The sequence below is a fragment of the Canis aureus genome, chromosome 6 (genome assembly GCF_053574225.1).
Source record: "Canis aureus isolate CA01 chromosome 6, VMU_Caureus_v.1.0, whole genome shotgun sequence".
NCBI lineage: Eukaryota > Metazoa > Chordata > Mammalia > Carnivora > Canidae > Canis > Canis aureus.
In genome coordinates, this window is record NC_135616.1 from 26403041 (window position 1) to 26418811 (window position 15771).

General features: G+C 42.5%; 1 protein-coding gene and 1 long non-coding RNA gene across 5 annotated transcripts; one reads left to right on the forward strand and one right to left on the reverse strand.

The window, feature by feature from the left end:
• Positions 1–893: 893 nt before the first annotated feature.
• ZNF396 (zinc finger protein 396) lies at positions 894–12530 on the reverse strand. Of its 3 annotated transcripts, none has more exons than XM_077900484.1 (4): positions 12395–12530; positions 9025–9446; positions 8401–8545; positions 894–3662 (listed from the first exon to the last, which is right to left on the reverse strand). In XM_077900484.1, exons 2-4 carry the CDS (start codon positions 9364–9366, stop codon positions 3208–3210), a joined length of 942 nt encoding a protein of 313 aa, XP_077756610.1. In that variant the 5' UTR covers positions 9367–9446; positions 12395–12530; the 3' UTR covers positions 894–3207. The 3 variants fall into 3 exon arrangements, with proteins under 3 accessions (XP_077756610.1, XP_077756608.1, XP_077756609.1); XM_077900482.1 differs by lacking the exon at positions 12395–12530 and adding an exon at positions 11294–11401; XM_077900483.1 differs by lacking the exon at positions 12395–12530 and adding an exon at positions 10671–10818.
• LOC144315635 (uncharacterized) lies at positions 9042–15666 on the forward strand. 2 transcript variants are annotated; one of them, XR_013381366.1, is made up of 5 exons: positions 9042–9346; positions 10196–10337; positions 10499–10898; positions 14405–14504; positions 15457–15666. It is a non-coding gene; the product is annotated as an uncharacterized LOC144315635 (long non-coding RNA). The 2 variants fall into 2 exon arrangements; XR_013381365.1 differs by lacking the exons at positions 9042–9346; positions 10196–10337; positions 10499–10898 and adding an exon at positions 11413–11798.
• The last annotated feature ends 105 nt before the right edge of the window (positions 15667–15771 follow it).

Sequence of the window (15771 nt, forward strand, 5' to 3'; positions counted from 1 at the left end):
AAGAGGAAGATGGCCAAGGAGTATGGCAAACACTGTTGGGTGATCCAATGTCATTGACAAAACCCACCCGCCCTGCTGCTTTCCCTCTAGAGGTTGAAAACCCATGCTTTACCAGACACATTTGCAACAAGGAAGCATAAGCAGAATTTTCTTGGAAAATTCTAGAGTTTCTTGGAAAGCTTTTACTTTTCCTAGCAAAGGAGATGGCCATGGCTGAAGCTCCTTTTCCTCTTTCTTGACTTGACCCTGGAGGTCATTCCTGGAGCTGGGTCAGCTCTCTTGACTATCTGAGAAAATAAGCATGAGGGAAAGGCCAAAAGAAGGGCAGAGACCACATCTAGACCAGCCATTGTCCAGCTGCTGATTCACAGCCAGCAGCAACTCACCTCCAGATTTCTGGTTACAAAGCCTTACCTGTTTAAACCATCATAGTGGATTTTGCATCCAGAAACATTCCCAATACAGGAGGGTTTAAGGGCAGTAACAAATACATGATCTGGCCTCCAAAAGAATGAGAGGTAATGAGGGAACATAGGATTATACCTAATTATTAAAGGCCAAGATGAAGTGAAATTCATAAAAATACAAATTTCATTGGAAAGTGTTTGCTATCTATGGAAATCAATCTAATGGGGGTACTAATATCATGCTAATTTTAAAAATCAAGGTTAGCCCAAGTCATATTAAATTTCCATTTAAATGAACTAGCATTAGGAGATCAATGTAAGTGTCTGATTAACTCCCAGTAACACAAAAACACCTTTCAAAGTTTTGTCATGTACTTAGATGATATGATTCACACCACCTTCTGGGGGAGAAACAGATTATTCACAACGTAGATAACACAATCTCTTAAGGTTTATGGCAGCACCAACTGAAGACAACTTCCCTCAGAACACTCCAGGTTGTCATTTTATTCAAATAGTAACAAGAAACTCTGTCTTTCCATAATCATGCAATAAATCACAATACTTGTGTCTGAGGCAGTAGCTGCTTTCATAGATGGCTTGTTCCTTTCTTTAATTACAAAGAGAATGAGCCCAAATAAAGATTCTCACACTTTTAATAAATGTAAATATACAAAACTCAATATATATTCATATTCACTAGAGCTACAAAGTATAATCACTATCAGACAATTCTATAATCACAATTTACATTCACCTCTTCCCTTACCAATCTTATATTATCAATATTCTAAGTAGAGGACAGTAATCCCGTATTTGTTTCTGGAGTTACTCTCAGCACTAGATATGGTTAGATTTTCTGAAAGTACAATATTTATACTCCTCATCAAAGAAGTTCACTATGAGGCCCCTCTTCCCTTCTCCTAAGGACTTCCATTTTTGATGTTTGCTTCCATATTGGCTAACTGTGGCACCACAGAAAACATTATGAGGCATATATTCTTATAATAGTTTTTATCAAGAATCCCTAGATTCTTGGAACATTATTTGTATACTGTCATGATAATTTTAATAACATACAAGTCATTTTATTTTTACACAGGAAATCTGACTGACATATGGGCAAAGTTCAGTGAACTCTTCAAACTGAACTTTAGTAATTTTGTACAAGAGCGTCAAAACCCAGGGGTTCAGGTCTTGATAGTTTGTCGAGGGACAAACCTTAAGAATGCACATGACCCTGAAAAGGTTCTCTTGTGGTGCCTGAAACATGCTCACAGCTGATGTATAGCAGAAAAGGGGACACTGGAGGAGAGCTGTTAGCTGGTAAGGGTTTCCTTTCGCACATATGCTGTGCTGCACCTTTCCTTTACAGGCCACATTTGCTCGTATTCCATCAGTCTTATGTGAACTGTCTTTTCTTTATCTCTTTTTCATTTTAAGATGATCACGAATGTTATATAAGCACCCATAGATAGCCTTGTTTATTATAACATTCCTTATATTTATGCCACTCCCTAAGACATGCAGAGCCAATCTGCTGTATTCACTGAGTTATTTCCAAATTACATTGTAGAGATTATTTTTGGGGGGGGACGCCTGGGTGGCTTAGCAGTTGAGTCTGCCCTTGGCTCAGGGCATGATCCTGGGTCCAGGGACCGAGTCCCACATCAGGCTCCCAGCAAGGAGCCTGCTTCTGCCTCTGTGTTTCTGCCTCTCTCTGTGTGTCTCTCATGAATAACTAAATAAAATCTTTAAAAACATTTTTTTTTCCTACATAGAAAATTACTTAGAGGGTGCCTGAGTGGCTCAGTCAGTTAGGTGTCTGACTTTTGATTTTGGCTCAGGTCATGATCTCAGGGGTGTGGGGTCAATTACCACACCGGGCTTTTTGCTCACTGGGGAGTCTGCTTGAAATTCTCTCTCCTTCTGCCCTCCCCCCTGCCACACACCACTCTCTCTGTAAAAATAAATCTTAAAAAACAAAAAAAACTTGACTTAGTATCAGTAACGTGTAAGCTTTTGTGAATTTTTGTAAGAGAGTAGGTCCCTTTACTCTTCTTCCACCGAACAGTGACCCTGGACATTTCAGCCCAGGTCTGAAGGTACACATTCTTTTGGGCCTCCTCAATCCTATTCTCATATTTTGAATCTAGTAACAAAAAACAAATGGTAGGGGTGCCTGGGTGGTTTAGTCAGTTAAGTGTCTGCCTTCGGCTTGGGTCATGATCTCAGGGTCCTGGGATCAAGCCCTGCATGGGACTTCCTGCTCAGTGTGGAGCCTGCTTCTCCCTTTCCCTCTGCCCACAGCTCTCCTGCTTGTGCTCTCTCACTCTCTTTAAAACAAACAAACACATGGTAAAAATTTCAAAAATTCTAATCTTTGGTCTGAGAATCCCAATGCTCGAGTTATGGAATTGAGGAAAACACTTATTTTTATACTGAGGAACTTACACATTCCTTCTCAACAGGGAAAATATATTTGTCCAAAAAGAAATGTACTAGTTCATGACTTGTGTTAGTAATGAAAATAGAACATGTTTGAGAATGCGTTTCAAGAGCTACCCTAGGGATGGAAATCTGAATTAAGCTGTAGAATCTCAAACATTTGTATTGACACTGTATTGATAAAGCAGGAGAGCAAACAACATTGACAGAAGATATTTTACATTCTCTTCTGTAGCTTTTATGACTTTTGAAAGCAAACTAGTGCCCACCAAAACTACTGAAATACTAAAGGAGTGTTCGTGCTTTGTGTCTTCTCTTGCTGAAAAAGCTCTGAGCAAATGCTTTGATTCCCTTACAACACTGATGGGACTTTTTCTTTCATGTGTCTCTTTCTATGTCTGAGAAGATTTGAGCTCTGACTAAAGGCTTTCCCACATTCATGACACTTGTAGGGTTTCTCTCCAGTGTGTGTTCTTCGATGCTGAATCAGGACGGCACTTCGGCTGAAAGCCTTTGCGCACACGTCACATGTGTAGGGTTTCTCCCCACTGTGGATTCTATGATGGAGGATGAGGGCTGAGCTCTGACTAAAGACTTTGCCACATTCATCACACTTGTGTTGCTTCTTCCCAAAAGGGTTTCTCTGTCTTCTTTCAAACTTGCCATCTTGTTCACAGGTTCTTCGATATGTGCAACTCTGAGGAGCGTCCATAAGAAGGGTGTTAGAAACAGTGTAATGCAGTTCCATGGCTGGAGAAGTCTTCTGCCTCAAAGCTGCATTCACATTTAGAGTTTTTGTGTCTTTAGCTGAAATAATACACAGAAAAGCAATGTCACCAGTTCTCTGTACAGAAAGAAAGAAAGGGGGGCACCTGGGTGGCTCAGTGGTTGAGGATCTCCCTTTGTCTACCATTGGCTCTGGTTGTGATCCCGGGGGTCCTGGGATCAAGTCCTGCAACAGGCTCCCCATGGGGAACCTGCTTCTCCCTCTCCCTATGTCTCTGTATGTCTCTCATGAATAAATAAATAAAATCTTTAAAAAAAAGAAAGAAAGGCAAATAGAATGACACAAAGAAAATCTGTATGGATTATTCACTGGCTAGCATGTTTGTAAAACAGCATCACAACGTAGAGGATGGAGATGGTAAGTCAGAAAATATTGAGAAGACCAAAAGACAAAAAAGGAAAAGATTTATATATTGAGGAGACAATCAACTATAAAGTTGAAAAGTTCCACGCAAAAGGTAGGATGGTGAGTAGAGGTACAAAGATGTATCAGAGACTGAAGAAAATCTGGAAGAAATGGGACTAAAAGATGAGGAATTATGGGAGAAGCAGAGAAGCAACTGAAGGAGAGGAGCCAGATGGGGCAGCAGGTAGTAATTAAATAAGACTTAGTATGAGCATCAATAAAAAAAATTTAATAATGATAAATGAAATGAAGAAAGCCAAAGGGTCAAAAATGAATATGGAAAATAAGGTCAGAAAATACAAATTGGGGGGGTGGGGGGAGGATTATAGACTAGGATAACTGACACGTCAAAAAATCAAGGGTAGCACAAAGTACTCACTTATGAAAAAACCCTACCCTTAAATGTATTTTATAGTATTAGTTGACTGCCATTGTTACTGGTGTAAATAGAAGTCATTTTGTAAATGGTAAGGACTCTGTTCCAAATTCTAAGGTGACTCCAACATCTGGTCCCCACCATCAAAATTCAAGGATGTTCACTTTAGCCACTTTTATTCAACATTGTACTGGAAGCTCTAGCCACAGCACTCAGACAACATAAAGAAATAAAAGGCTCCAAATTGGTAAGGGAGAAGTAAAACTCTCACTATTTGCAGATGACATGATACTGTATCTAGAAAACTCTAAAGACTCCACCAAAAAACTATCAGAACTCATAAATGAATTCAGTAAAGTTACAAGATACAAAATCAATGTACAGAAATCTGTTCCTATACACAAATAATGAAGCAGAAAGTGAAATTAAGAAAATAATCCCACTTACAATTGCACCAAAACCAATAAAAGATCTAGCAATAAATTTAACCAAAGAGGTGAAGGACTTATATTCTGAAAAGTATAAAACACTCATGAAAGAAATTCAAGACAATGCAAAGACATGGGAAGATATTCCATGTTTATGGGTTGGAAGAACAAACGTTGTTAAAAATGTCTATACTCCCCAATGCAATCTACAGACCTAATATAATCCCTGTCAAAATACCAACAGCATTTTTCACAGAACTAGAACAATCCTAAAATTTCTTTTTTTTTTTTTAAAGATTTTATTTATTTATTCATGAGAGACAGAGAGAGAGAGAGAGAGACAGAGACAGAGACACAGGCAGAGGGAGAAGCAGGCTCCATGCAGGGAGCCCGACATTGGACTCGATTCCAGATCTCCAGGATCATGCCCTGGACTGAAGGCGGCGCTAAACCACTGAGCTACCTGGGCTGCCCCAATCCTAAAATTTCTATGGAACCACGAAAGACCTTGAATAGCTAAAGCAATCTTGAAAAAGAAAAACAAATCTTGAGTATCACAATCCCAGATTTCAAGTTATGTTACAAAATGAGAGTAATTAAAACAGTATGGTACTGGCACAAAGATAAACATATAGATCAATGAAAGAAAATAGAAAACCCAAAAATAAACCTATAATTTTATGGTCAATTAATCTTCAACAAAGGAGGAATGAATACATAATGGGAAAAGGACAGTCTCTTCAGCAAAGTGTTGGGAAAACTGGACAGCTACACCCAAAAGAAAGAATCTGGACTACTTTTTTTTTTTTAAGATTTTATGTATTTATTTGACAGAGAGAGCATGCGCTCACAAGCAGGAGTAGCAGCAGAAAGAGAGGGAGAAACAGACTCCCCGCTGAGCAGGAACCCCTGCCCCCCATATGGAGCTCAATCCCAGGACCCTGGGACCATGACCTGAGCCAAAGGCAGATACTTAACTGACTGAGCCACCCAGAAGCCCCTGGAACACTTTCTTACATCATTTACAAAAATAAACTCAAAATGGATTAAAGACCTCAACATGAGACCTGAAACCATAAAAAACCTTGAAGAGGCAGCCCAGGTGGCTCAGCGGTTTAGAGCCACCTTCAGCCTGGGGCCTGATCCTGGAGACCGAGGAAAGAGTCCCACATCAGGCTATGCATGGAGCCTGCTTCTCCCTCTGCCTCTCTCTCTCTCTGTGTCTTTCATGAATAAGTAAAATCTTTTTTAAAAAATCCTTGAAGAGAACAAAGGCAATAATCTGACATTGGCCATAGCAACATTTTTCTAGATGTGTCTCTTAAGGCAAGGGAAACAAAGCAAAAATAAACTATTGGGACTACATAAAAATAAAAATTTCTGCGCAGCAAAGGAAACAACCAATAAAAGTAAAAGGCAACCTACTGAATGGGATAAGATATTTGCAAATTTATTTATCCAATAAAGGGTTAGTTAGCATCCAAAATACATAAAGAATTTACACAACTCAAGACCCAGAAAACAAGTAATCCAATTTAAAAATGAGAAGAATAGATATTTCTCCAAAGTAGACATATAGATGGCCAACACACACATGCAAAGATGCTTAACATCACTTGTCATCAGGGAAATACAAATCAAGACTACGATGAGAGAACCTCACACCTGTCAGAATGGCTAAACTAAAAAATGCAAGAAACAAGTGTTAGTGAAGATGTAGAGACAAAGGAATGCTCTTGCACTGTTGGTAGGAATGCAAATTGGTGCAGCCACTGTGGAAAATAGTATGGAAGTTCCTCAAAAAGTTAAAAAGAGAACTACCCCATGATCCAGTAATGGCACTAACTAGAAGATATTTATCCCCCAAAACACAAAAACACTAATTCAGAGGGATATATGCACCCCTATGTTAATAGCATGAATTATAGTAGCCAAACTATGGAAGCAGCTCAAGCGTTCATCTATAGATGAGCGGATAAAGAAAATGTGGTATAAATACACAATATTTATTGTGTAATGTGTGGAATATTACTCAGCCATAGAAAATAATTAAATCTTGCCATTTGCATCAACATGGATAAAGCTAGAGAGTATTATGCTAAGTGAAATAAGTCAGCCAGAGGAAAACAAATACCATATGATTTCACTCATATGTGGAACTTAAGAAACAAAATAAATTGAGCAAAGGGAAAAAAAAGGGGGGCAAACCAAGAAACAGACTCTTAATTACAGAAAACAAATTGTTGATTACCAGATGGCAGGGGGGTGGGGGGCTAAAGGAAAAAAGGGATGGGGATTAAAGTGTACGGTTATCACGATGAAAAAAATAAAATTAAAAAACAAAACAAATTTAAGAGAGTAGTCCTCTGTGAAGACATTTGGAGGTAGAATGTTGTTATTGTCAACACTGGGATCCCAAGACCTGGCTTTGAGGCTGATAACTTTTGCAATTACCACAACAAAAAGCTACCAAGGCAGGAATGGTTCCTTCTTGATCCTGATGGAGTATGAAAATACTTTCATTTCTCTCTTACCTAAGCCAAGACAACTGCTAGACTAGGGGTGTTAAGTGCCCCTACGAGCCTCTTGTCAACAAACAGAAATATTTTCTAAGTTTTTGTATTTTGATTTTCCTATATTTTCTTATCAAAATCACCTTGTAAAAACTCTAACCTTACTTAGCTGATCGACCCCTGTGGAATATGGAAGCAGTGCTGGGGGGAGAAGAGGAGATCCTTCCAAGTAGGGTTTCCCGTCTTCATTTCTGACTCCCATTTTATCCAGCATGATCATCTAGAAGGAAGGTCTCTGCTCAAATGTCATTCATCAAAGAGGCCTTCTCCACCACTTTAGTTAATAAGACTGTGTCCCTACCTTATTTAATAAGACCCGTCTCCCTTATTTTGCTCTGCTTTTTTTTCCCACAGCCTTTATTTTTTTAGTATCTGCAACAAAAGAACAGAGTGCTAAGCCAGCCATTTTGCAGCACTTTTCCAAAAAGTACTGCAAGCAGCAGCAGAGGCCAGTTTAGGATGTGAGAGAGTGGAGAAAAATATTCAAGTCACTATGAGAGGGCAGTCATCTTGGCAGAAATATGGTGATTTGAATACTAGATGCCACTAGTAACCAAGCAAATAGCTATACAGAAAATGACTACGTGGACTAGTGGTCTGTAGATTGTGACTTTCACCAAGCTTGTGGGCTGATACTACTTGCTCTTGCTTCAGTCAGGGTAGCTGTGTTTTCATCTGTTTTATATACTGGAACTCCATGTAAAATATAATGCTTCTTTTAAAAAGGCTGAAAAATCCCCATGGACATGATGCCAAGGATTTAAAAATCTGAAAGATATTATAAGAGAGTCTGGAAAAGAAACAAGAACAAAATCCTGAGGACAATCATTAGCACAACATTTAATAGTGGAAGTCTGCACAGTGATGAGGAGGCAGGAGGGGAGATTTGAGACCTCTTGCAGAAAGCAGCTGAGATGTGTGTGGTGGGCTGAGAGGCCACCTTTGCCCCCACCATGAACGGAATCCTGCCCCTCACCTTTTCGAATTGAGTGAAACTCCCCTGATGCCAACGGCAGCTGCTTCTTTACAGGCTTGATCTGGCTACTTGGTGACGACTCCTGAGTGATTTCCCAAGATGTCAGCTTCTCTGCAAGCATGTCCTCACTTTGTCCAAAAAAGACCTAAAAGCAGGTAGGTATAACAGAGACTGAAGAAGGGAATCATGTTGGGGATAAAATAATAGAGATGGTCGCTTGGTGGCTCAGTTGGTTAAGCCCTTGCCTTTGGCTCAGGTGGTGATCCTGGGGTCCTGGGATCAGCTGTATCCAGCTCCCTGCTCAGCTGGAAGCCTGCTTCTCCCTCTCCCTCAGTCGCTCCCCCTGGTTGTGAGCACATGCTTGCGCACACTCTCTCTTTCTCTCTCAAATAAATAAATAAAAATTTTAAAACAAAACAAAATAAAATAATAGAGAAGAAACTACATAGAAAACGTCCTGGGATACAGGAAAAGGGAGGAAGAAAGCAGAGCCACATTCTATGAGTATATTTACCACCCTACGTGGTTAGCGAGTAGGAGTATAATTTGAGAACTCTACCTGCAGTCATGCCCCAGAGCTCCTGACTCAACCTGGTCACTCATCCCCACAAGATGCCTTTTTACCTGCTCAGTTGGCCCATCAAGCTCTTTTTCCAGCTCCTCCAGCATAGTCACGGCTTCCTCTCCGTTTTCAGGCTGGTACTCTCGAAGCCAGGCCTGCAGCTCCTCAGGCAGGATGGCCAGGAACTGCTCCAGCACCAGCAGCTCCAGGATCCGCTCCTTGGTATTCACCTCTGGCCTCAGCCACTGATGGCAAAGTTCCCGGAGCTGGCTCAGAGCCTCCCGGGGCCCAGGGGACTCCTGGTAGCCAAACTGCCTGAACCGCTGGCGGAAGGTCTCTGGGCAGGAGCTGCTTCTCCAGGGGAGGCTGGAGTTCAGATCACAGGTCTGCTCTTCCTTTTCCATCTTCACTATCTAAATGCTGTCAGACTCCTCTGAAGTTTGTAGAAAGAGTGATGACTTTCTCAGCTTTAAAGACATTTGGACTGGGAACAGATAGATAGGTTTTAATCTTCAAGAAGGTAAAGTTTTCCTTAAGTATGATGAAAGAAACAAGTGGGAACAAGACACAGACAAATGTTTCCTTAGAACAATACATCTAACAAATGGAAGACTGTACAGAAAGCACTTCCCTTAATCTTAGTATAAAGCAAGCTTTCAAAGAATACTTCCTTAAGAGAATCGAAGAGCTAAGATGCATTAATTTACATGCATGAGTAATTCCCAATTTATTCTGTAAATCATGCACACGAGGCTGACTATCATAGTAAGAGATCAGCCAAGATTGCGCAGGAACTCCAGGAGAGCAGGAGTAAGGGAAGCTTGAGAAAAATTGACTCTGGGGCAGGCTCAAAGAGCCAATTAATTTTTTTTCTAGCCTGATGCAAAGAGTGCTAAGAAATAGCACTCAAAAGAGAAGTGCTTTCATGTGGATTTTTTTTCAATGCTTATTATTAAGCAGTATTAATATAACATTAAGTCTAATACTATCAAATAGTATTAAGACAATACTATTTTGACAGTAACCATTCAAAAGAAAAAGTAATTGCATATTCCTCCTCCTTAATGTGCTTCCATTTATTTCATATTTACTTCTACTTCCAAATCCATGACATTTTTATTATTTATCTCTCTCTACCATAGAATATTTAGAGTGTTTCTAATTTTTACTGTCATAAATAATGCTGGGAAGCACATTTTCAGGAATATATTCTTTTTCTCCAACTTATTCAAGGATACCCCAAGGACTTGGCTTGTTGGGCCCAAAGGAGAGTGGCAAATATATTGCTATGTATTATCAAATGAATTACACAGAAAATTTTTTAACGATCCACAATGCCAAAGCAACATGGTGGTGAAGCAGGGCAACAATTTCCGTAAGTATCATTAGCTTGTTAGCAGAAAGGGAGTAGCACGACATTTTTAGCACCATTTTAGTATAAGCATCATTGATAACTGATGGCTAATTAAAAAATCTTATATGTGCCCGTTTTTCCTCTTTATGCACTCTACCATCCCCCACCCCAACTTCATCAAGTGCTGTTCTAGGCGCCAAAGATACAGCAGTGACCTGAACAAGGCCTATGGCTCCTTAAAGCTTCTATTCGAAGAGAGAGTCCGGTGTTATCCATCAATGATACGACGGTGATTGCAGTGCAGCAAAGGATAACAAACGACACAGAGAATGTACTACGCTCTAGTCTCAGCACCTTATTTCCATCCTGTCAAAAGCCCCGTGCGGTTACTTTCCCGCGCGCGGGGCGGAGGAGGACCCGAGCGAGGCCAGCGCGGGCGGCGGGAGCCCCGGCAAGGGGCGGGGCTGGGGGCTGAATCCCCGCCAACCCTGCCCGCCGCGGCGCGGCCAAGAGGCTGCCGGGGCCCCCGCGCCCGGATGAGGCTCTAGGGTCGAGGCGGAGCAGCAGCCAGGGTTCGAGGCCGTGAGTCCGGAGGCCGTTGGGGGGTGGGGCTGGGGGTGGGGGTGTTACACCGGGACCCTAAACTAAAAGCAGACTCTGACGTCGCGGAGAGCGGCGGCGGGACGCGCTCTGCCGCTTGGGCACCAGCCGTCCACACGCGCCGCCTGCACACCTGCTCTCGGCGCCTCCCAACACCGCAGCCGGCCGGGGGCGAAGCGCTGGCGCCCGGGGGCCCGGCGGGGGCGGCGGGGGCGGCGGAGCCGGGGGGCGGCAGGAGCGTGCGGGCGCGCGGCGAGGGGCCCGGAGGGGCGGGGCCGGGGGCGGCGGAGGTCGGGGCCGCGGCCACCTCCTCCCACCCCCGGGGGGGGGCGCTTCTCCCCGAGGCCTGCGGGCTGGGAAGAGGACTCGGCTCTCACCTCCCTGCCGGGAAGAGCGACCCCGCGTCCTCCGGAAGACGCCGGGGAAGCGCCGGATCCGGAGCTGCTTCCGGTCCTCGAGGTGGGGTCGGCGGCGGGCGGGGGATGGGCGCGCGGTTGCCATGGAGACGGGCCGCCGCCGCGGGCTGCGGCGTTAGCTGGAGGAGGGGACGCGGCGGGTGGGCGTGCGGCCCCTCGGCGCCCCTGTCCGCAGAGACCCGCGCTGTCATTTCTCAGAGTCCTTCCACTTAGGCTATTCCAGTTACTCTTTCACTTAACTCAGCAAGGTTATTCCCATTTTGCAAGAACGCCTCAAAGTTTCGTGACTTGCCCAACATCACGGAGGGGAAAGACTCCCGGGCTTGCTTCTGCCTTTGAGCGCAATTGGCCTCTGACAGCATCCGCGCCGCTGGAGTTCTGCTCCAAATAGCGCTGTTGTAAGGAACAGGTTTGCCCCCGCCTCTGCCCCACGCTTACACAGGAGAACCTAATGGCCCTTGAAAAGGTGACAGCCCACCTACACACATATTTTGGCATATAAACATATATATGTTTTTTACCCTCAGATATCATAAGTAAATGTAAAAATAAATTTGAAGCCAAATGGGGCTTCAAGGCCACAACCCCACATACTGGCTTCCTCTTCCACTCCCTCTCTATAAGAATTCTTGTAAAATGTATTTATGGGGGGAAGTGGGGAATTAGGAAGACGACGGAGATGCTTAAAAACCACTTGCTAATTAACAACAAGGCGCGGGGGGGGGGGGGGGCGGAAGCCCTGGGTATGACCTCTCCCCTCAAAAAACTATGCCAGTGCTGGAGTCTGAGATGGAGAAGAGGCTACTTTATTCTGTCTATATCAGACCTAGAGGGTTAGGGGAGAAACTTGTATCTTTTTTTTTTTTAATTTTATTTATTTATGATAGTCATACACAGAGAGAGAGAGAGGCAGAGACACAGGAAGAGGGAGAAGCAGGCTCCATGCACCGGGAGCCCGACGTGGGATTCGATCCCGGGTCTCCAGGATCGCGCCCTGGGCCAAAGGCAGGCGCCAAACAGCTGCGCCACCCAGGGATCCCAGAAACTTGTATCTTAACCTACCATGACATTAAATTTGAAGAAATTTTTGCGTCAATAAGGGACAACAGGATAAGATTTTTTGTTGAGGCAGCTGCAAACACGACCAGCAAGATAGCAGCTGAAAAGTGCAGAAGAGAACATGTTTACTCCGATGGTAGACGGGTTAATTTAGTCAAGGCAATGAAGCATCTGAAACAAGAGCAGTCAATGGCTGATAGTGGTGTGAAGTCATAGAAGGTGGTTTAAGGAGAAAATGGACAATAGTTGAAAGTTGCAAGGAGAGTAAGGAACTGTGAAAAGACATGGGATTTGGCAAGAGATCAGGAGTGAATTCATGGGTTTGTATTCCACCAGATATGCAGATCATCCCAAAAGCAGATGTAAAAGAGTACTTATGAAAGTTCCACGCATAAAGGACAGGTTTTGTTTTTTTATTTTTTTGATTTTGAGGGTAGAGTGAAAAATTTGAAGGAACAAGGTCCTAGTAGACCAACTACTATATACCAGATGCATGTTACTCACTGAGAATTGAAATATAAGATACAAATTCTTTTTGGGAACTGATAGACTAAGAAGAAGGGTATGTGAATTGACCGTTGTAAGCTACATGGCAGATGTTCTGATGGAGCTACCTACAGGATGCTGTAATAGTACAAAGAAAGAAAGTGCTGGGGCGGGGGGAAGGGATGGAGAGAGTGGGACTGGGATTGATGGGGAGAGCTGAGTGTCATGTCCATGTACTGCCAGCACTCTGGGGGACAGTACAGAAATTTTATATTTGCTGGGATTGAAGGATGGTAAGCCATGAGAGGGTAAGGGTAAGGATGAAGAAATAAGTAGTCTTAAAAGATGTGGCAGGCCAGGTAAAAGGCTATGAACTAAAATTTGAAACAGTATCTTGAATAAGTGGCACAAGCTGATCAACAGTTCAGATAGAGCTCTGTGATGGCAATGTGAAGGATGGATTTGGAAGGAGACAAAACTCAAGCAGGGTGACCAGCTCTGAAGCTCTTGCAAATATCCGGACTGTAGCTGTTAGAGATCTAATCACTAGTGCAGAGGGAGTGAGGATGGAGGCATATTCAGGAAACGTTTAGGTTGCCAGTGCTTGCTTAGATGGTAGACTGACAGATGATTGGATAGTGTATCACTTAGGGAAGTTTTTTAAAAAAAACAGTGTGAGTAGGTTTGACAGTAGGTTGTGTGGACATTTGAGGAGAGTTTTCAATAGATTGAATCTGAGGCTGAATAATAGGTGATAGTTAATACCTTCCCCATAATTGGACATTTTATGAGATTATGTAAAAAATATCAAACATGCTCTATATCTCTATACCTTATACCCTATATAAGCATATTAAACTTCCTATGAATTTCATAAGCCGCTTACTAATGCAGCGAAAGAAGAGGGCACTCTATAACGATATTATAGAGATAGTCACTCTTCTACCTTTTCTTCTTCATCACTATATATTTTTAAAGATTTTAAGTAATCTCTACACCCAACATGGGGCTCAGACTCACAAACCCAAGATCAAGGGTTGCATACTCCATGGATTGAGCCAACCAGGCACCCTAATCACTCTGTTTCTTTATCCCAACATATTTGTGCTTCATCTGGTTAGAAACTTTTGTGGGTGTGGACCTGTATCCATCTATACACACACCCATTTTTTCCTTGCCTAGAGATGCCTGAAAGAGGTATGGTAGAGACAAGCTGCCATGTTTCTACAAAGATACAGAGTTAGGGAATTAGGTTTAGAAATAAAAGGCAATTTGCCTACAATGGAACTATGGTTTCCAAGAGAGTAGTGAAGAGTAGGAAGTCCCAAGTGTGCATGCACCCTGAATAGCTGTGAGAGTTTTGATGAACAAGCCATGTGTCCTTTTGTGGAAGACAAGAATGAAGTATAAGTTAGGAAAACAACTAAGGAAGCCTCCCAAACTGAGTTTATCACTTATACCCTCAACTGCCATGCTTCTCAAATTCCTTGCTTTGATAGTAAAACCGCTGTTGACTCCATGTTCTAGGCAGAAGTCTTAGAAGTCATCTTGGATATTTCCCCCATCCTTGTTCACTGTTTCCAGAAGTAGTAGACAGACCTGGGTTCGTTCCTCAACTCTGCCACAAGTGAGCTATAAGTTCCTAAAATTTGCTAATCCTTCTCTCATTTATAAAATAGAGATCATAATAGTCATCTCACTGGAAGAGATTAATCTAATGTAGGTAAGTAAAGCTCCCCAGGCAATTCCAGTGAGCAGCTCTTTTAGTTAGGGCCGGTATAACAACAAAATTGGTGCCTTAACAACAGTTCTAGAGGCCAAAAGTCTGAAATCAGTTGCACTGGTCCAAGTCAAGATGTCAGCAAAGCAGCCCTCCCTCTAGAGGCTCTAGGGAAGAACTCATTCCTTTCCTCTTATAGCTTCCAGTGCCTGCCAGCACTCCGTGGTTGGTAGCTGCATCACTCCGGTCTCTAAGGCCAGCATTCTCGAGTCTTTCACTTTCTCCCTCTGATAAGGCTCCGTGTAATTGCATTTAAGGCCTACCCAAAAAATCAAGGATATAATCCCCTCATCTCAAAATCCCTATTTTGGTCACTACTGCAGAGACCTTTTCCCCAAATAAGGTAACATTTACAGGTTCCAAGAATAAGGAGCTAATATCTTCTGGCCCATTTTTTGGTCTACCACAGCAGCTGAAATTGAGAACCTCCATATTAGCTAAATAAAGAACTATGTCAAAAGAAAAGCTTTTTTGGAAAAACAAGCATTTGAGAGGAGTTTGAGTTTTTTGGTTTGTTTTTTATTGATGTCTAATTAACATACAGTGTTAAATTAGTTTCAAGTGTACAATATAGTGATTCAGCAATTGTATACATTACCCAGTGCTCATCATGATAAGTGCACTCTAATTCCCCTTATTTCACCCTCCTTCCACCCTAAGAGGAGTTTTAACCCATGGTCTATGGGCTCTGTATCTGTGTGCCGAGTGCGGTAACCACTAAATACATGTGGCTGCTTAAGTTAGACTTATTAAAGTTAAATAAAATTATAACTTCAGTTCTTCACTTTTGCCATTTCAGGTTCTCAATAGCTTCATATGGCGAATGACTATCATATTGACAGCACAAGAATCACCGTACAAAGCTCTGATGGACACCACTGAACCCTGTATTTCTAGGTGCATATGTGTACTTTTTGGGGACAGGGTCTAACTGAAGACACAGGTTACTGACCTTGACAAAGACTAGCCTGCCCCATACTTTTGGAATTGGTACCCAAAATGTAAATTTTGATTTAATACATTAAAAAAAATCCACACTACTCACTTCTTTTGGAAAACTGAAAAATCTGAGAATACTGATTCTGCATTCCCTCTGGGCAAATGTCTCTTGGAG